This window comes from Nannospalax galili, unplaced genomic scaffold (genome assembly GCF_000622305.1).
Source record: "Nannospalax galili isolate Female #2095 unplaced genomic scaffold, S.galili_v1.0 scaffold102, whole genome shotgun sequence".
NCBI classification, from domain to species: domain Eukaryota; kingdom Metazoa; phylum Chordata; class Mammalia; order Rodentia; family Spalacidae; genus Nannospalax; species Nannospalax galili.
Genome location: NW_008351958.1, coordinates 30,261 through 52,825, shown reverse-complemented (window position 1 = coordinate 52,825; position 22,565 = coordinate 30,261). Strand labels below are relative to the sequence as shown.

At 40.5% G+C, this 22,565-nt stretch overlaps 1 protein-coding gene across 1 annotated transcript in view; it reads right to left on the bottom strand.

Moving 5' to 3' along the window:
- Positions 1-22,565, bottom strand: part of Sulf1 (sulfatase 1) — a gene marked incomplete in the record, with an annotated part of 77,851 nt that overhangs the window by 41,062 nt on the left and 14,224 nt on the right. Inside the window, 8 exon segments of the mRNA XM_029553996.1 lie at positions 702-758; positions 1,024-1,152; positions 2,999-3,174; positions 4,837-4,987; positions 14,440-14,609; positions 17,137-17,223; positions 20,395-20,426; positions 21,562-21,750. Coding sequence (XP_029409856.1) covers positions 702-758; positions 1,024-1,152; positions 2,999-3,174; positions 4,837-4,987; positions 14,440-14,609; positions 17,137-17,223; positions 20,395-20,426; positions 21,562-21,750 — 991 coding nt within the window.

The window sequence follows — 22,565 nt, the reverse complement described above, 5'->3', positions numbered from 1 at the left end:
TATATTATATGAATTATTCTTTCTCAGTTTACATAAAGAGAAAAACAAAGCAATAAATGTTACAAATCAAAACAAGTAACTGATAATGGACTATGGAAATAATTACAATGACATTAATTTGTATATTTAATATGATGAAAATCACACAAGGAAAAGGAGGTAGAGAGCAGGGTGCCAGGCAAGCCTTGGGGACTGCTTAGGGGACCTGGGAAGGATGGTTGAAAAAGTCAGTTGACTTAGTAAGAGCCCAGGTTAAGAGGTGCTACAATAACTCTAAACCCATAAAAGGGCTCTGGTCCCATCTTATGACATTTTATTCTTTAAAGTTCTGATGCAGTAATAATGATTGTTGACCAGTCAAGAATAAGTAGTCAGCTATTCAAACTTGTGGGGCCAGCAAGATGGCTCAGGAAAGTGCTGGCTGAGCATGACATCTGAGTTTGATCCCTAAACCCATGACAAAAAGAAAGAACCAACTCCTGAAAGCTGTTCTCCAATGTCCACACATGCCATGGCATGCACATATACACACGCACACATACACACACTAACAAATTAAATAAAATAAAACTGAACTTACAGCTAACTGGGCTTGTAAAATCTGCATGCTCAGGAAAGCAAAATAAGAAGGGGAAAAATACCCAGTAGGAGGAGATGCAATAGGATGGGTTCCCAGAAGCACCCCAGGAACCAATAATTACCCTCGTTCCACTAGGAAGGTATCACGCCAAATTTTGATCTTCTTGTTTGCTCGAAACCTGAAAGCAAAATATTTACAGCTGGCATCTAGATGTTTTCCCAAATGGATCTGTGCTAACAGTTTATTTAAAGAAACACCTCTCACTTCCCATAGACCATGGCTGCATCTCCATCAATGTGCAATCCACAAACAGCCTAGCAAGGCTCAGCTCAAAGTCGTCTTCAAGGGGAAAGCTTATTTTGCCTCCATTATTTTCACCTGCTGGCTTGCTCTGGGGACCAGCGAGTGCTGGGGGCTTGCTGAGAGAAGATATGCTGGCATACCTGTTACCTGGCTTTTCCAGGTCTAGGAGTTTGAGGACTGATTTGCCATCCACATCAGGAGGAGTGTCGAGCCCCGCAATATCGAGGATGGTTGGAGCCAGGTCAATGTTCAGAACAATATGTGGGACTCTGCAAAGAGACAGACAGTTCCAGGTAAGACCTAAAGCCAGTAGCAGGTGGCATTAGAGCTGCTCTTTCCACAGCCATAGCTCACTGGCCCTCAAGCCCCCTCACCCTCTCATCCGTTTCCCTGGGAGGGGTGAATGGTGAGCAGCAGTGGCCACAGATGTGCACTGGGCCATGCATTTGTGAGATATATGCTTTTTCTAAAACCTGATAGTTCATAACTCCTCTTGAAGGATGGCTTTCAACTAAATATTCTAAGAAATGACACACAGTTTTTAGAGTTGCCTTATGACTAAAACTTTCAATGCACAAAGCTTTCTAACTACAGATATGACTATTTCTAGAGGATTTCTAATAAAATAATTTTTTTTATTTTTAAATTACTTATTTAATAACCACATTATTAGACGAAACATTTCATTACAGTATTAACATATTCAATAACAATTTCCAGAGCAAAGATGCATCTCTTTCAAAATTGGCTGTAAATTTTTAGGTTCACAGTTGAATTAATACAGTTATACAATATTGAACTCAATATAAACCCTATAAGACATAAAATTGAATGAGGTTTTGACCTTTAAAAAAGATCTCCATTTCATTTTAAAATATACTGTTAAAGTTAATTTTTAAAGTTAACAAACAAAGAAATGGGTCTCATGATGACATTTTCATTTATGTGTGTGCATATAACGTGTGTGTGGTTACGTTTTGCTCTTACCCATTCCCCCACTTTCCTACCCGATCCCTTCTTCTCCCTTTTCCTGGTCCTCAAATAGTCAACTATTTTTGCATTCATATATTATATATTCCGTTATCTTCCTTTCATGACCTCAAGAGACATCATAACCTTCTCTAAAGAACCCGTCTCATCCCATTACCTTCTCCCAGGACAAGTGTGACACAGCAGCAGATAAGACCCTGAATATAAGACTTAGAATCCTGGATTTTGGGCTCCCATGGGGCCACTCTTCAGCATCAGGGATGCTGTGAAAGGACCTTGTCTTGTCTGTCCAGCATCCTCCTACTTTTATCATGGTAGATGTTGTTTGGAATTCTACTTCTACTTAAAAAAATATTTTATTTATTATTTTATGTGTATGAGTGCATTGCCTACATGTATGTAAGTGCATCTGTGTCATGCAGTGCCCAAGGAAGTCAGGAGAGGGCATTGGATTCCTCTAGAACTGGAGTTACAGATGATTGTTAGCCACCATGTGGGTGCTAGGAATCGAACCCAGGTCCTCTGCAAGAGCAGCTGGTGCTCTTAACCACTGAGCCATCTCTCCAGCCCCATCTACTTCTACTTTTTTCTTTTACTATTTCCATAATTCTCTTATACACATGATCTCATTTTATATAAAGCATGTTGATATGGTAGGCAAAGCACTTGAATACCTGTTTCTATGATAGAGGGGTAGAAAGGGATGCAGTGACTAGCCTACATGACAAAAGTCTAGCTCTTTAAGTCTCTTTTGTCTTCAAATAAAATCATGCATTTTAACATTTAATTTTTTTTGAAGATTAAAAACTAAGAGGATAGCGTTATAAAAAGTGGCACTGTACCTCTGCCTCAGAGAGGAATGATGTTCCCAAAGATCACATTCTGTCTCTGTCTACAGGCCAAAAGACCACCACAAATTTGAGAGAATTAGTCATTGATACAGGTATTTTTCCTCTGCCTTTAAACATTATACTTCAGTTACTATGTGGCAGGGAAGATTTTCACCTTGTAAATTTCCAACCTATATGTACCCTTTTTAGTTTTCGATGGAAGGAAACCAGATGTTGAGATTGGTAACTGAATTATCTTAGCTGCAACAGCCCCTTGCTACTAAGAAATACTTACATTGACCCTGGTTCTACACTTGGACCACGAATAAAGAAAGGCACACGGATGTCAAAGTCATATGGCATGGATTTCCCCTTGACCAGGCCAAACTGCCCAATATGGTAACCATGGTCAGCAGTGTAGATGATGTAGGTGTTGTCTAGCTCCCCCGTCTCCAGGAGCATGTTATACAGCTAGAACAGAGCACAGCACAAGTCAGAGCCAAGTGGGACACACAAGATGACATGCCATTAAGTTGTCACAATTTTCAAGTCTTTTTCTTGATTTTTTGTCATTTTTTAAAAAACCAAGAGTTGAGGCTGGAGAGATGACCCAGCAGCTAAGAGCTGTCGTCCATTTGTTGCAGGGGCTCTGACGCCCTCTTCTGGCCTCAGCAGGCACTGAATGCATGAGGTATACTTATCATGCAAGCAGGCAAAGCACTCATACACATAAATATTTTTTAAAGCTTTACTAAGGTAAATGGACAGTACTCACATTTTCTAACTGCTTACTATCGTAGCAGGAAAAGGTCCAGTACTGCAGTTAAACCATGACTTTTTTTCCTATCTAGCCCATTCTACTTACAGAATTGTTACCTGTTTGTTAAAGTAAGTATGGTAACAAAACAAAAGAACAAACCACCTCCCCTCTAGGACCTTTAAAGATTTTACTTTGAAAAACCCGTGATTAAGGAAATTTTAACTTCATCATTCTTTTATTTAATTATCAAGGGTTAAAAATCCAACACAGGTATATCTAGTCATAGGCATATCTTGTTTGACTTATGGCAGATTTTAAAATTAGGAAATTTCAAATAAGTTTTTAAATTGCTGCCTTCTTTTAACATTAGAATATGTTCATACTTGATTTCCATTTTTACATGGCAAAGATTACTGGAGTTAGTTGTTGCTGTTTGCGCTAGATTTAAGTTCACCACAATCATTACCAATCCCTATTGTTTTAGTTATTGATATTATTTGTTTAATTTCTGAAGGCATTTTAAGGTATGAACCCTGACTTGTGATAGTTTGACCTTTCTATACTTTGTCACTGGCTCCCTAAGAACCAAATCTGAATAAAAAGAATGAGTGGGGACTAGAAAATTTTCCATATGCAACAGATGGTGATTAACATAGAAACCCACAACTGACCAACGTGCAGTGAACAAGAGACTGCAGAGCGTTTATCCCTGAATAGGACACCTACATCAAACTTCTGCCTCCCAAAGGTTAGGGATCATTGTGGAAGAAGAGGCAGAAAGATTGCTAGAGGCAGAGGTGATGGATGACCACAGGAAACAGAGTTTTCCAGGCAGCTGGGCAGTTATTCATATGAAGTCGCAGCAACAATGACAACATGGTCAAGTCCCATGAAGGCTGAAACCAGCCAAAATCCTAACATAGACATGAAAAAGTGGCTAAGAAGCTCCAACCCCACCTCCGGAAACTGTGTCAACAGATGGCTGCTGGGAGGGATGAGAGATAGTCTCTTTTAAGCATGGGACTCTTGGTAGGTTAACCAGGCTCCAGTGGATGGACCCACACTGAAGCTGAAGGACATTTGGAGATGCAAATTAGACTCTCTAGGCCTTATTATATATGGTAAAGTACATTAAATTGAGCAGGGGGCAATAAGGAGAGGTACGGATAGGGGAGGGAATCTCAATAGTTAAATTATATTGCATAAAAATCGCAAAAATTCAATTTAAAAAAGGGATGAGGAAATCACTTATAAGAGATTATACTTATTCTCTCTTAACATAATGTTAGGAAATCAAAACCAGATTGATAAGAATGCGTCTATACACTGGAAGCTAGTTGAAAACCTGTCACTGAGGCCCTGGGTGCTCTTACCCTCTCCACAGAATCATCCACTGACATCAAAGTCTGGAGCCTTTTGCGCTGGAGGATGTTGGTGAACTCCATGTGGATAGGAAGCATGGGGCCCGTGTACTGCATGATCCAATGTTTATCCATGTTCGGTGCATAGTTATAACTAGGAGTTCTGAAAATATCCAGAAAAGAATCTTACAACATAAACTTTTCTTTATTTTACTTAGTCATTTAGGAAAACATTTCAAGTTAAAGGTTGTGAAATAATCACTTCAGAAAGATACTTTAGACACTGCTAAGTGTTCTTCTCTCTAGCATCTGGAAATTTCTTGGAGTTTATGAGCATATCCACAGTCCTCTCCACCCCAAACAGCATATACCTTCTGCAGGTATGTAAATTCAAAGTGATAAACCAAGACTAGCTGCTGAATATGTAATTAATTCAAGTTCATTTGGGTTCAGTGAATAAAATGAACACGCAGCATTCCAGATGTGTACACTTGTATTACAGATTCACAGACAAAACCCAGAAATGCAGAAGGGAATGTTCTCAGGGTGATTTAACACATAAAAATCTTTATTCCTAATTAGCTTATTAAATAAAGTCACAAACGTTATATGGGAATGTGTTGAATCACAATCTCAACACATTTTTTTTTCTTGAATCTCTTAAGAGCATCTCATTGATCACTTCTACATCTCCATGAGTTTCCCTTGTTACTAATGCTGTATATTAAAACCATTAATTTAATTATAGTTGCTAGAATAATGGCCAAGACTATTGCTGCGATTTATACATTTACCAATAAAGCCACTTGTCTCATAGACAAATCAATATGGGTAAAGGATGTGTTTTGTTAACTACAGGCAAATAGGGCCTTTTATTCTAGAATAGGTTACCTTATACATTACTGAATGGATTGAGGAGATCTATATGGTGTCAGCTGCACAACACTGGGGACTCTCAAAATACACAATTTTCCCTTCGAAGTCCCTAATTCCCACTAGATGCTATCATCTCACGCTCCTGAAGTGCAGGGTGCTAGAGAGATTCTTTTACAAAGTCACCACTAGTCAGTCACTCAATCCTTCTCTTTAAATACATTTAAAAGCACATAGAGGGTATATTTACTATGTGCCAATATTGTGCAACATATTTTATATATATTAACTCATGCATTTGTTTCAGTTGTTCTGCTTAGTAGGTTTATTATCGTCATTTTATTGAAGAGAAAACTAAGGTTTAATTCAACAAAGGTAAGTTCTATAGTTTAACAAAGCTGGTGGAATCAAGTCTGGATTCCAAAGCTTATGTGCTTTAACAAAATGAACAAGAAGTGAAAGCACTCCATCTGAGTGCCTTTAGTTCAAACCACAGCTTTACAAATAGCCAGTCTTGTAGAATAAGCAACAGATTATATTGACTGAGAAACCTGGTTATCTGTCTCTGTCCTAGGGAGATTCCTATAGGTAAAAAATTGTAGATAAGGACAGAAGAGGAGCCTGGAAACAGTTCCTGTGAACCAGGTGATTTCAGGAGACCTCACTCTGAGTAAGGAGAGTACCTTACTGATTGTGTAATAGCATGAATTTCCTAAAAGGAGTTGTTCACATGGTTGTACACTAGGACATTCTCACTGAGCCACATAAATGCCACCTGTTGTTACACATTTTCTACTGCCAAGAGGGTGACAGAACACCATTCAAAGAGTGGAAAATGTTAAGTGGTGCCATGCACCTTCCGGTTCCCCACAGTTACTCTTATGATCGGTAGGGATGCTCATTAAAAGGCGTTTAATAGCATAGGTACCAATGAATCTCTGAAGACCCTGTTCCCACCTGCCATTCTTTCCCAGCATAACTTTCCTTTCCTCTTTCTTTCTTTTTTGAGACTATGTCAAAGTTTCAAAAAAAAAAAAAAAGAAAAAAGAAAACTTTAAAAAAAGCCTTTGCTGTCTACCAAATAGCTGATTTGTGTGCCATTTGGTCCAGGTTTTGGATCTAGAAGGGTTCCTCCTGTTTAGAAGTGAGCTACGGGAGGGAAAAGGGTTCAAGGAAGGACAGAAGTCTGTCTTTCTCATTGCCTGCAGAGCCACGTTACAAACAGGATTAGGTTAAGAATCTGAGGACAGAGGGGCTTCCAAATCCCCTTGCAAGGGTTTTGCACCCATGGGGGTAGGGTGAGGTCAGAGAAAGACAGCACATTGGTCGTGAAAGGTCTCCTAACCCATTTACCAATCGTGCCCTGAAAGGGGATACAGCTGTAGAAGATTACACAGGGTTTCTGTATAATAAACATCCTCCCCTTTCTGTCTTTGAAGTTGGGTCGGCTTAATTTAAAAATAAATCTAGTTGACTTTTTTAAAACCACAAAACCTCAATGCAAATAAAAATTACAATAGGGGACCAACTTGCAGGCTCACAGTGGGCAAATTACATCTTCCACCAGTTACCTTGATGTGCTTGGCCCAGCCCCACCTTACTTTGAGGAGCCGGGAAGCTTGCAGCAAATTACAAGCCTCAAATTGGACTCCTGGATTTACCGAATGACATATGTTAAATCTGGCTTATATTAAAAGGGAGAGTTCGGGACCTGTTGTCAAAGCTGTCCATCCCTCCCCTGCAGTTTTCTGACTTTTCTCAATATGAGAGATGACCCCTAGCTTAGAGGATGACATTCCAGGTGGGATCCCAGCGGGTGGCATGGATCTGGGGCATACAATTGCCTTTTAAAGGAAGACAGACTGCCATTACTCCCCCCAGAACAGCAGCTGTTTAGGGACCTGCAGGTGGAAGGTCCAGGTTGCTGGAATTGACAACACTGTTGAAATGTGATCCTTTGCCAAAGGCCCGTGGTTGCCTCCTGCTGAGGTCTGCCAAATTCCTTGAAGATGCAGCCTTCTGTCCCCCAACCCCCCCCCCCCCCAGTGATAATTAAAGCTTGCTTCACCAAGGACTGACTTCAATTTACTGAAACAGGGCTTCGAACTGTCAGCTGGGACACAAGTCACTGAAAGAAGTGAGGAGTTGTTTTAGGTTAAACTGGAAAAACTGCATCTTTGGTTGTCCACAAGGTTTGGGAGTTGGATCTAATTTTTGTCTCAACTTTTGTGATGTACTACTTTGTGATTCTAAACGGTTCTTTTCTTTGGGGGTGAAGCTTCAGTTTCTTCATCCTTACAATGAGAATAAGGACTTTGCAGAGTTTTTGTGAAGGCTGAGAGATTTCTGTGGCTCTTGAAAGCAAATTCTGGGGTCACAAGCTACTCCTGCTTACAGAAGCCAGGAGGGCTCTTGTCATTTAATGGCTCCCTAGGGCATCTTGGTCCCTTTTGGTAAAGAAGAAGGTAAAACGCTCATACTGGTAGCTCCAGGATAGTGTTTCTTCTAGATGTTGCACTGGCCCAAGTCCTCCATCATGTCCCCACACAATGCCCCCTCCAATCCCAACGTTGACCCAAGTCTTCAGTCATGGCGCCACAGAGCTACCTCCATCCCAGGGGTTACAAAGAGAACGGGTGAGTGCTTTTTTCCTGACAAAACAGAGAACTGCCACCTTTAGCTTTCACCCCAAAATAAAATGCTTAGCTAGCTACTCAAGTGCCTTCTCCCTACTGTGGAATATCAACTTTTGTTGCAAACACAGTCTTACCCTAGAAGACCCGTTGGATGCATTGAGCAAAAAGACAGATAACATTGTCTATTGCTTTAGAAATGAGGACAAAGAACTGTCTTTTGAGTTTCTGTGCCTTCTAAAAAAAAACCAGAGTGTTTCAGAGGTATAGTCGTCTCACATGCCTAGCTTGGTAAAACTTTCTATGGTCTATAAAATAAGGGTTTTAAACACATCTATGTATCTCCAAAATATAGCTGTAGCTCTCCATAGAGTATTCCTGAGCTGCAAAATTTCACAGTTTACATTTTCCCAGCAAGGCTTCCCTGAGCACTGTTTTCCTCTAGTCATGGCTTATTTGGGTTTCCTGCTCAGCATGCAGCATCACACACCTGGCCTCAAATTTAGCTCACTCTTCAACATTATGCCAATTTTCTTTGGTGTTTGATTCTCTTCCCAGTATTGCTTATTGACAAAATAGGACAAAAGATTCTGAAAATCAATAATGTCAGCGTTCTCTTTGACAGGTGGGTATTTTGAGAGAACAATTCTCACTTGAAAAGAAATAGCTCTAAGCAATGCATATGTTGTATATTATTAAATCCATGGCAGTTCATTTTTTATGCTGATGGCCTTTGCAAAAGTATTTTTTGAGTCTTATACTTGAACATGTGTTTTCTTCATTTGTTTTTCATTCTCAAACATCAAGAACTCTATTGACCAAACTTAAAGGACACTGACAGATGCATCATCTGAGACATAAAGTCAGTTTCAATGCCTGTTCTACAGGCTTAGGACACACTCTCAAGGAATCACATTGGAAATTCTACCTCACTCTGCAAAGTCACATGGTCTTCAATCTCACTAAAATTGAACTTACTTAATTGATTTTTATGGAGCTATCTCCCACCTGACTTCAAATGTCTTTAGGCAGATAACATTTGAACACATGCAGAGTAAGACTAAACGATCTTGATTATAGGCATATAATAAAAATAAATTAGAGAATTGTTTAATGATGCTGAAAATGCCAACTGGAATTATGCAAATACATAAGAATCACTCTGACATTTACTGTGCTGTGTCATGAGTTGGGAGACATGCTGATGTGGGAAGATCAACTGGGTCCAAGAAAATCAAGGTTGGATTCTGACTTTGTCTCTAACTGCTCATACGTCTTGAACAATGCCATTGGATCCATTAAAACAAACAACAATACCTGGCTCCCCTCAAACCTCTGGGACTTTTTTTCTTTAATTAAAAAAAATTGTGGAATTAAGTGGATTGCTAATATTCTTTAAATTCTTGAAAAAATGTTTAGGGCTGTGTTACTATCTTTAAAAATGTCTTCATGTCAGCTGACTGGTGAGGTCAACATTATTCACTTAGTAAACAGAAATGAATTTTACAACTGTCAGGACTCAGGCTACCTAGGCCCTTGGAGATAAAAAGATGTCAAAGTAACACAGAAAAAGGCAGAGTAGGGATACAGATAAGAGACTGATTCAACCCAAATCAGAACTTTATATGGAGAATTAAAATTTTTCTTACTTTCAAAAGTGTAACCTTTCATGTATTTGTGATAGAGAGATGAAAATGCAAATTCTTCTTAGGACATTTCTTTCCAGCTTTAGATGACAAAGTGTTTGAAAAACTTTGTTCTGTGACAGAGGTGTGTTTACCTTTGACCTAATGTGTTGATCCAGAAGCTTTACTTTCACAACAGTTCTTGACAGCAGACATGGTTTATTTCACCAAGGTTTTAAGCTTCTCTTGAAAGTATGTGCATGCGTGTGTGTGTGTGTGTGTATGTGTGTATGCGGGTGCGTGTGTATTTCAAGTATGGGGGAGTATGAGGACAGACCTAACATAGTGTGTGTGTGTGTGTGTGTGTGTGTGTGTCTGTGTATTTCAAGTATGGGGGAATATGAGGACAGACCTAACATACTGAGGAAGTAATTTCCTGAAGGCATAGTAGGGGCTCTGCCATAGCAAGGGGATTCCTGTTAAGGAAGGTCATCTGGATTCCTGTGATGGAGTCAATCTCTGATTTGCTGGAGGCTATGATCTACTGAGCCACTGTCTGATTAAACAGGCCCCTGTGTGCAAAGCAAGAGATAATTCGCCCTTATTCTTACTTGGGAGGCATAACCTCCACCCTCAGTTTGTTAAGCCAGCATGCAGATACTGAATTGCTTTCTCTCAGTCAGATAAGCAAACACTATGGAAACATGATACACTCTCTCCAGTGTGAGAGGGTCAGATAGCCACAGCTCAAGGCTGGATAAAAGGGATCTGAGGATGCTTGGCCACCTAGGAAGACCTAAAGCAAAACGTCCACATGACAAGCTTCTCACAACAGGGGAGAGTCTACAGGCCCTTGCTGTTTCCCCAGTGCCTGCCAAGTATTTCTTCAGAGCACTTCACTTCTTGCATCCCATTGCTTGAATGCATTGCTAATGTTTTCACTAAGGACACGGTCATTCAGTAGCTCCATGCATCACAATCCGCACCTTGTCTTTAATTTGTCTCGCTCCTTTTGTCTGGGGATTGAACTCTGAACCTGTGTGCTCTGTCCCTCCCTTCCTCCAACTGCAGCCAGGAACCCAAAGCTTCCCCACTCCGTTGGAGGCATAGTGGATCTCCACATGCTGAGTGCACAACGCCCAAGGCTTAGGGGCAAAGAAATAGAATTACCCACTGACTACATGCACGCTCATTTCCCATGGCTAGGAATGCTCTTAACCTGGCAGTTGCCTGGGGCATACATGTGCATCTGGAAAAGATAACAGCCCAGATCTGTGCATATCCCGCCTGATTTTTTTGAATGGGCAGGTGTGAAAGGCTCATCACAATGAAGTCTTAGCTTGTCAAAGGGATTTTCCATCACCATGAGCAAGTCTGGACTTGTCCTTTCTCTATTTGCTCTCCTTAAACCTTACGTTGAGCAGTATGAAATTGTATTATTTGTGAGTTAAATCATATTGGCGGTTGCAAATGGCTCATCTTAATAGAAAGGATCCATGAGAATGAACACTAATGGATTGGGTCTTTGTCCCTACGTGGGAATGTTAGCTCTGCTGCCTCTGTAAAGTTTTATTCAAGACATCACATCATGGGTGTCTCTTTTATCCCATCTTACAGATGACCCACAGAGGTTCTGAGAGGTAGAAAGAAACTGTTCATGGCCTTAGGGGTGTGAGGACAGGTGAGGTGGGCAGGCCGGAATACTTTTAACTCGGCCATGTGGAAGGTTTTGCTTTGTAGGATCAATGCTAAGGGCACAGCTGGCTCATTAGAACTATAAAGGAACAGCCCAATCGTTACATGTGGAAATGATTGAATTGGCTCATATTTTCTCATTACCCTAGCTACGTACTAACTCACTGATGTTCCCAATATTTTGCAACTGTTTTCCTTTCAAGTTTTACTCCTTTCTGCTTTATTTTCTAGTTCCTAGGCCACATCTTAGATTCTCCCATGTATCTGGTAAGCTTTGTCTCTGTCATACTCTGTTCCAGAAATCATCTACCCTAAAGGCTGCAGAATCCCCTGCAAACATGGTTTCCATCCTTCTAGGTCCACTTTGAATGCCTATTGGTCCATTCCTCCAAAACATGTGATGTTTTCCCCTAGTGCTCTGTGGTCCTGAGATTGCCTACTCTACACTTGCCAGTTCTGGTCCCACTGGTGATGTGACTTACACGTCGTCTTCTTCCTCTTCCGCCAAAACCCTGATCTGGACAAACTTTATTGTGCAAAGGATTAACTAGTAAATATTTTAAGTTTTACAGGTCAGGCCACAACGCCTCTTGGCTGGTGTATTGTGAAAATAGTTGCAGACAATATATAATGAATGAACATGGCTGTATTTGAATAAAACTTTATTAATAAAGCTGGATTGGATTGTGAACCAGGGTATATCAACCCTTTCCTAGCTTATTGGTTTTTAAGGGTTACTTGCTGGGCAACCCTTAACCAATCTCTGCTGTGCTGTATGGTAGTACAGGCAGCACTCATAACATATTTTTGGAACTAATCAGAAATTTCAATGTTAAAGTCCGAGGTGAATTCTTCAAATCTACTGAGCACTGAGAATCCTGCAGACTCCTCTCCACATGCAATTATCCTCTGCACATGCAACTCAGCTGTCAGAACCTCTTGACCTTGCTGGTTTTCCTGTAGGCTCAGGACCTTGCCTTGAAACTTCAAAGGCAGGGTGACCTCTAAATTACCATGAAACACCATATTTCATCAACCCTTACTCTGCAAACCCAGGGAAACTCCTGTAAGGTGTAGGGCTGTATAAAGTCTCTCTAGGCTAGGATGATGTTAATGCAACAAAGAAGCTATACAAAGTGATTTCTGATTGAAAAGTAAAGGGAAGGGTGAGTTTCAGGGTATTGAGGAAGGCTGTAAGACATTTTCCTCCCACTGAACAGGCTGGCTGTTGAATCTGTAACTGAGTCACTTGCCGAGTAGCTCATTAATAAATTCTTCTGCAGAGTTAGTAATAGGCAATGTCTTCAGAGGCTTGTGTATCTGCCTGTACAGTTGAATCCAAAGCAAAATGGCTTATCCAGATCAGATTCCCCAATTGCTGGAACAACCATTTATATATATATATCCATCTTTCTTTTTTAAAATATTTTATTTATTATTTTAATTTTATGTGTATGAGTGTATTGCCTGCATGTAGGTAAGTGCGCCCATGTCATACAATGCCAGCGGAGGACAGAGAGACTGCTGGATCCCCTGGAACTGGAGTTACAGACAGCTAGCTGCCATGTGGGTGCTGGGATTCAAGCTGGGGCCTTTTGCAAGAACAGTCAGTGTTCTTACCCGCTGAGCCATCTCTCTAGCCCCTATATCTCCATCTTTCATGAAATGAAATATTTGTATCCTATAGGACATGTACAGTAGGTAACCCACTTCACATCCTATTTATTATCAGTTCCTGTCCTAAGTCATCTCTGACCACTTTCTTTTTAGTCCTAGTCATTTGATATGATACTCATGATCTATCTATCCCTGACTAGAATATAACCAAAAACTTCTGTGATACATAGTGGCCAGACATTACAGTCTCCTAAGTGGCTACTTATTTATTTCCTTCAGGTTCTTTCTGTCTGGGCTTTCATTGGAAAAGCCAGGGGACATGGCATTTAAGCACAACTAGATCAAGAACCAATTTCTGAGGTTTATGATAATCGCTCTCAGTTCCTTGTTCTCTGGCTTTTAAATGGGCAAGCATTCAGCAGTCCCTGTGCTGGCTGCCCTGTGTGGAAGGCTGCTTATTGGCTGTGATGGCTGGGAGAGACTGTGTTGACAGAGTCAACAACAAAATTACATTCTTTACTGCCAAGGCACTTTTCCACCCTTGGCTAGTGAGGATTATCAGCACACAGAAGCTCTCTCCATCCCCCTATCCTTCCATCCCCCTCTGCCACTGGGGCCTCCCCTGTCCCTCCACACCCCCTCCTCTCAAGATGAAACATCAGGTTATTTTAAAGCCGTGACCTGAGAGGGCCTCCCAGGCAAGTCACTCTAGTTGCCTTCTGCACAAACTTAATTGCACATCTGCAGCAAAGCTGCTCCTGTGTTCCCCAGGAAAGAAAATGAAGCCACATTTCTACAGCGAGTGTGGAGCGAGGCTGAGACGCTGCTTTGAAAAACATACTATTCCCATCTGCATTATTATTAGATCATACTCACGAATATTATTTAAGACGTCGAAAGGAACGCTAGGTGGAAACTGCCCCCATTTACTTCTTCATTAGCTACCGACAGACACTGGAAATGTGATTGCCCATCAGAACCTCTAGCCGCACTCTCTACAGTGAATCTGGCAGCTCTATCTGTTCTATGCTGTGACCTCGGTTCGCATCCTGATGCTTTTAGCCAATGCTTTTAGCCAAGCAGAGGAGAAGGAAACGGGAAAGAGGAGGATAAGATGGGCAGCACAACAAGGGCTGTGCGTGCCAGGGCACAGCGTCGATGTCATTACTCACATGTGTTGGGAGGCATTGGGGTACAGTTTTGAAAACTGTGGGGCCGAGTCCTCAGGGCCGTGGGGTGCTGCGTGGCTGATCACCATCATAATGGGCCTATGGGGATACATTCTCTTAGACATTTTGAAGTAATTAATGCTCTCGTTAGTGATTAAGTCTGTGAAGTAGTCCTGAAACATTTGACACAAAACAAAAATTACAAAAGTGACATTCAAGATCACATCTGAACAGCGCTTTCCTCAGAAAGGCACCTTCCAAGTAGCAAAATCTTCAAGAAAAGAGAAAATCACTGGCTGTTAATTTCTAGGGTAGGTGGCTTAGTAACATGCAAAAAAAAAGGGGGGGGTATTTTACGTGATGCACAATTTAGCAATTAGGGGAGAAAAAAAAGCAGATCATGTTTGCCTAAGATAATGATCAAGACTGGCAACACAAATTCGAGAACATTTGAAACACCGGATACATAACTCATGTTCAGGTTTCATTGATGTAACTCCTTGGCAAAAAATTTAATTACTTCAAGGGCAGGAAACACCCACACCCACTTCACATTCACAGTTGCAGAACACACACACACACACACACACACACACACACACACACACACACACACACACACACACACACCAAGAAAGGCTTCTTTCTTCAAATTACCAGTCTACCTGTAGGAATAACGCCATGATCCCTAATCAAAAGCATGATCAAAATCTGGAAGCAGAGAGACAAGCTGCACGATTTTATCAAGTAATTTACTAGAAACACTTAAACATGGGGAATAGTTGATTTCCTGCAGCTTATTCTGTGTTAATTGCACAACAAAAGTAATACAGCTGCGGGGATTAGAGTTTGACTTACTAATAAAAACGACTTAACCCACCATCAGGGGGGCTGATGGGAGGAAATGGAATGAAAAGGAGAGAAAAGATGAGAGCTTAAATTAAACCACCTGCTTCCTCTAAGTGTGTATCACTGGCTGGAGCTCTAGCATAAGCTTTCCTCAGAAACTCCTAGGCAATGGTCACAACGTCAAAGACGTCCAGGCTAGTCACATGTTATGGATTTAAAGACCAGAACAGCTGCAGAAGCAGTGCTAAAGGGATGAAATCTGTGTCACATGCCCTTGTTAGGACGAGTCCACAGGCTGTCCCTCTTTTCCACAGGGGAGTCTGTTTCATTTCTTTCTTCGCTAAAGAAGAGAAAAGCAATATATTCTTTTCGGACACAGTTGTCTTTGACACTTAATCAGCTGTGATAATGAGCAAGTTACGCTGATTTACTATTTAGAGAGAATCATGATTACTTTGTCCTCCTCAGGACAACAGGGAATGAAAGGTTAATAGCTTGAACAGGGAGCATGAAAGGATCCCCACAGACCGAGAATGGTAGCAGTGACAATTAGTGTACATGGCATGCGTCATTTGTCTGCAATGACTGTATCCCCAGCCAGGGAAATGAACCAGGGTACATGTGTGGCTGAACCACTTTAAACTGATTTATCTTCATTTTTTAAAACGAGGACATGACTCAAATTTGCATTAAGGCCCCTGCCAGCCCTCAACTTTGAGGGTCTAGAAGCCTGTTAGCAATGTTTGCGAGCTCATTGCATTCATTGTTTTCTGAAGGGTATGAAAGATTGGGACATACACCTCCTCTCTCCCCAGGTCCATTGTGCATAAATCAGTCCAAGTCAAAGACAATGGCATGCCCACAACATTAAATCAAGTTCCCTTCTTCCCTTTCTACCAAGTGCCTTAGCCTGTTGAGACAGGTTGCTAGATCCACCTGACTTTTGACATCTCCTAGGTTAATGAGGTGGATAGATCCAGAAGGAAAGGAAATATATTAGGAAAGTCATTAGGCTGAATTTAAAGATTCTTTCCCCTTCAATCTTATCTCAAGATATTAGACTTTTTCAAAGTCTAGTAATTACAATACTTTTGTGATTTTTTTTTTCTTTTCTTTTTTTTTTTTGACATGAGGTCTCACTAAGTACTTTTGGGTGGCCTTGAACTCTTTATCCATCTGCCTCAACTTTCCAAGGTTAGGATTAGGGTACATGCCATTGTGCCCAACTTACTTTTGAGGACTTTTAAATCTAGGTTCTACTTTTCAGTGACCATGGGACAGTTCTATAGATGGACTTTGATAGCTTAAGATCGACAGTATTGGAGACTTTTGTGGACTTTCATTGCTGTGGGCCAGACGTCTTTGTCACAATTACTAAGCTTGACCAGATGGAAGTAAACACAAGCAATAGTTTTCCAACCCTTAATGACTGTACTGGTCTGCTCTTATTTTCACATATAAAGTCTGAAGCCACAGACAAAACATACTTTGAACCATTAAAAAGCAAAACAGTACAAGACAGACATTTGATTATGTGGACAAGCCCTCCAGAGAGTGGCAAAAACAACTATCACAAGACAGGGCAGAGGAGGTATGAGTTTCTTGATGGTACTTTCATCAAAGACTGATTGCCTTTCATCCTAATGAGGGAGGGAAAAAGCACTGAGTATACAAAGACGGGGTTCCTTGAGAGGCCCTTTCTTGCTTGGAGTTGGAAATTACCTTAAAATTTCTCATTCTAACATTGTGAGAACACAGAAAGCCCATCTTGGGGATAGTTTAACTCACTGAAAATGGCTTTTCCCCATTATGCGCAGAAGTAAATTGATGCAGCTTTACACCGAAAATTACCTTTGCATAATCAAATCCATGCTTTTCTTTGATGCCATTGCGACAAACAGTGTAATTACAGAAACGAGAATTCTTGATTAATCCAAGCTAGTCAAAAACAAATGCATAAATATGAAATTGGAACCTGAAAAAAGTGATGGGGACATGAAAATTAATCAGGTAACAGTGGCACCAAAAGAAAACTCCCATAATACAGTTCTCCAGCCCTTTGGCAAAATGACACAGACACACATTCTGTTTTTAAATATGTGTAAGTAGCACCAAAGTACATGGATTATGGCTCAATAAGATCACCATGATGATTATAGCACTCTGGGGAATCTATTTCTTATGATTATCCTGGAATAAAACCAGAATATATTCTTTTGTTTAGTAGACATAAAGGGCCGGGAAATAGCCAATGAGAGCTCTGGGATACTATTGCTGGGATATGGCTAGAAATCCAAAAGTCAGTCTTTGCGACAACATGAAGTTTCCATCTTATTATTTGAGTAGCAAATCACAGAAAAACTATGAAGAAATTTGGTTTTCACATATCCAGAAGAGACATTTTCCTAGACTTTCCAGTCCTTCTCCAGCTAGCAGAGCCCCTCAGCGTGTGCTTTTGTTTCCACCTCTCTTCCTTGGCTTGGTGCTAGACTCTGTATTTGCCTCTTGGCTGGATTGAGGCCCGAGTAGATGCTATTTCACTCATAGTTCTGTTTCTTGTGGTTCTAATGCGCCTTCCCTTTCTCGATCACAGCATAGTCGGGCTCATGCACAGGCTGAGTCCCCTTCAGTGGAAGCTTTCCAATTTGTTTATTGCATGGTGGTATAATTGTTTAAGACAGGGTCTTGATATGTTGTTGTCTTCTAACTTACTAGATTGTCAGGCTGACCTTGAACTTGCAACCCTTCTGCTCCTGTCTCTGCCTCCAGGTGCAAAAATTATAGTCATGTACCTTTGTGCCCACCTAAACCTCACCTCTGTGGTCCACCCTCCATCCCTATACAGCACAGGGCTCCACCATTGTTTCTTAAACTGAGGTCTGTGGACCTAGAATGTTCTAGGGATTTTATAAGTTCTAGGATTTTTTAAAAAAATCTGTGTATTCATTTTAGTTACAAATTTTAAAAGCTGATCTGGTCTTCTAACATATTTTCATAGAATATAGCTTTAGGGTGTTTGAAATTGATGTTACACCTTAGTTTTATTTTCTTTGAAAAAATGTGGACATGAGTCTGTTTATTTGTTGGATGAATATTTTAAGGAATCTGTGAGTAAGTGAACCAACCAAGTGGCCCATCTCCCCAGTGTCTGATGCTTGAGGATCCTGTCCGCTCCCCCGCCCCCAACTACTAAGCAGTTTGATGAATGATGGGGGCAGGCAGGGGGTCAGAGAGTCTTTGCAAGACCCTCAGGCTTCCTCCCTGGGCTGACTATGTGCAAGTGGAATTCTTGTGTTTACCGTACACGGCTTTTTCACAGAGAATTGCAAAGTGATTTTTTTTTCTGGCAAAATTCAGTTTGACTTGGAGTTACAGGCTGCAGACCAGGGCCCTGTCCCATCAGTCCTGAGTTTGAGAGGGGACTGTCTGGGGAGCCTTATACTTAGTAATCCTGGGCATAGGTCTCGTCTTTGACTTCCTCCTTATCCTTAGGAGCTTACCCTACTTTTTTGCCCATTTTTTGTCAGAGAGATTTGTAAAACATAGCGGTGTGGAAAGTGTACTTGAGAGTCATCCTCCCAGGTTAAATGCTGGCTATTTGCTTTGCCAGTTTTCTGAAGACTTGTTCCTTCACCTCTCCGTTCTTTACTCTCTGGAGAGTCCAGCTCCCAAGGATAGTGGCAGGGTTGTTTTATGGACCAAATGGAGCTGATCCTTACTTAAAGCAGCGTCTCACCCATATGGGAGGCTTATCAAGTGCTGCTGCCTTTAGTTGATATTAAAATCACAATCACCGTCATCATTAACCCCCCCCAACTTAAAATACTTTATTACCATCCTGCAGTACAAATAAATCTTGCTCTAGAGTTCTGCATTGTTACATGTTGGGGCTTTTTGGTCCCCCCAGTATGACTCATTTTGTGGAAACCAATTCCCCCCCATTTGGTTTCCATTTTCTTCCTTAATTAGTTTTAAAACTTTCCCTGCGACTTTTAGTGTTAGTTTTTTCCTTCTAGGGCAGTCATGCCCAGTCATGTCTAGACTTCACTCATTGTACTTTTTAGGTCACTTTGTACTATTTCTACCCATTGCCATGGCTATCGCCCTTTGCCTTAATCCTTCCTTTATAAATGACTTCTTCAAGTCTCTTAATAGTTCTTGTTACAGCCTTCAGAACTCCCTCCAGGTTTTGGGTGTCTTTGTGTTAATGGAGTGTGAAAAAATGTACCCAGGATTCCAGATGTGCCCTCGCCCATCATGCTCAGTCCAAGAGAGCCCAGGCCCAAGATGCAGCACCCAGTACTGCAGTGAGAGTCATGCTGACCCTTTCAGGGCCTCATGACATCCATCCAGACTCATTTGTAATCACTCTTGGCTTCTTTGGGCATTACATTTCTTGGCAGTGCTCTGCAACTGATTTCCTGGGCTTCTAATGACTTTGTTCCACATGTATTATGTATCTTACTCTTTCCCCAATATAAACTGTATTTTCAGGTCCATTGTATCTATGGACAGATGATAGACACTGAATTTCTCTCTCCTTTGGCAATGGCAATTCAACTGAACATGTTACCTGACATTTACCTAAATTTCTGTCCCATTTACTTTATAGAATGACATGAAACACTTCCCTTTACAGATGTTTAGGTTGGGGGTTAGGGCCTGGGTGACAGGGAGAAAGATAAAAAAGACTGGATTATACCTATTATGCTATCTCTTTCTAGGTCTATCTATTGCTTAACACTTAGAAAAATTTTCAATCACTATGTGAAGCAAAGACATTTCTTTTGAAGTAAGTAATAGCAACTATACAAAAGATCTGGTGCCCAGAGAAATCCAATCTTATTTAATATAGTAAATTATGCATTTGTGACTATTTTAGTTATTTTACTTTTATTTTTATGGGTATGAGTGTTTTGTCTGAATATATGTAAGTGCACCATGGGCATATAATGTCCACAGAGTTAAGAAGAGGGCATCTCCTGGGACTGGATTTATGGATGGTTGTTAGCCACCATGTGGGTGCTGCAAACTGAACCCAGCTCTGCAAGAGTAGCCAGCGCTCGTGTCTCCAGCCCCTTCATGGCTGTGTTAATATCTAGAACTTACAGATTTGAAGAGGTAGGATTTCATCATAGTAACTATGGAAATAATTTTGAATTGAGGTGAAATTTTGATTAATGCCAGTTTGTATACATGAGTTTAGCTTACTCAAATAGAGAGCAAGTCTAGTGAAGGAAGGAACTTTATATCTCTTCATAGTCCAGAGTCTAATGAAGGTCCCAGGATACTGTGGCTGGTTCAATCAATGTGAACTATATTTCATTTCATTTTGAACCTAACAAAAATCCAGAATATCATAATCCACAAAAATAAGAATATCAGCTTGTTTTACCTTAGAGAACTCTAGATTGAAATAAGCCCCATACTAGAGAATAAATAACTATACTCACTATAAGCAGAATAAATTTCATGTAAAAAGACAGGGTAATAGCAAATAGGTAACTTTGTTTAAATAAATTTATTACAGGAAAAAGCCAAAGCAAAGCCAAGCGTTGTGTCACATGCCTGTAGTGAAGGCTGAGGAAGAAGGATGATATGAGAACAGAAGTTCAAGACCAGCCTAGGCAATGTAGTGAGATCCCATCTCACAATTAATAAGTTAATTAATCAATTAATTAATTAAAACAGTTTCAGTTGCAGATTTCAGCTGAATATTGTGTCTTCCACTTATGGCATGACATAGAATTAGCTTGACTAAAATTCAGTTCCATACATGATTTCATATATACTGTGTATTATTTTTAACAACATAATTTCAAGAATCAATATGATAAGTGAGCACAGTAGAGCTGCACTCTAATTTTGGACAGGAAAGAAAAACATAGGTTTTAAAACTGGCCTGAGTCCTCCAAACAGAGTAAGGGAGGTGTGGACTGTGACAGCTCCTTCTGCCTGACTTCATTCAGCGTTCCCTCTCAACCCTGGATGATTTTTACCTTAAAAATTTGTGCTAAGTTTTATATTAACATCTCTCCCATCATAGCGTTTAGTGGACTTTATGCAGAACATCCGTTTTGTTGTGATGGTTAATCCGCGGCATTCCCGCGTCACTTGTCAGGACGAAGTGCAGCCGACACGTTACTGTATTTTTCCCCTTCTTGAACATTTAAGCTCTTATAGACTCACATTTTCCATGAGTAAAGTTAGAAAAATTTAGGCTACAACCAGTCCAAAAATATGTCTAAGTCTTGAAAGAGGAAAATCATGTCATACGAGAGTAAATATAATATTGGATCAATTCATTTAAATCCATGTGTTTTGGATGCTTCCCAAAATAAGCCTCTTGGTAATTTTTCTTCTTTGAGTTGTTTTTCATGACTCCTATTACTGCTTTGTGCTTCCCTCTAGTTGAACATCTATGTGTCGCACAGATTCCAGTTTCCCTCATTATTTTCCTTAGGTCTACAGTTAAACATTTCAAATGATTTGTTCATAATTAGGAAAGCAATAAAATCTTTATACATTGGTTTTCTCCCACTAGTTTAGTGTCTCATAAATAATTATGCTGATTTAAAAATCTACTTGCCTTTCCTCTTAATTTCATAACATGCCTGTTATTCTGATGTGCTTACTTGTGGATTTCAAATGGGCCACTGTTCATGATAAGATCAATAATTACTGTCACAATGACAGTTTTATTTCCTAATTTTCTGAGGTACTTTGATTTTTTTCCCATTCCAGATGAATTTAAATCACACAGACCTCTATTACCACCCTTTCATTCTTCTTAATGTTAATCTTTCTGATTTACTAACAGATAAGTGAAGTTTATTTAATTTGTGATGCTGGCACTCAAACCCAAGGTCTTCTGCATGCTAGGCAAATGCCTGGCCACTGATGTACATCCCAGCCTCCTGAATAATCCTTTACATACCCCTAATTATATTATTACCCATGTATCTCAACCTTTGGGAAGATGTTGGCTTTAGACTCATACTTTGTTTCCAGGAGCTGGTCTGTGGTCCCTGGAGAAAACACCAACCTAAAACCTTCTTCTCTGGGCTGCAGAGATGAAGCCACAGACTTCACTGGGTTCACAACAGTATCCTAGGCCTAACTCAGCATTCTGGACTGAGTCCTGCCCTCCACAACCCTGATGCCTGCTCTTCCCTCAAGAACATCCTGGTTTTGAGGGTATAAGTTTGTTGCTGTGAAAATAAGGGATTAAACTCAATGATCAGCAGATGCACTGGCACATGCCTAGAATGCCCACACTC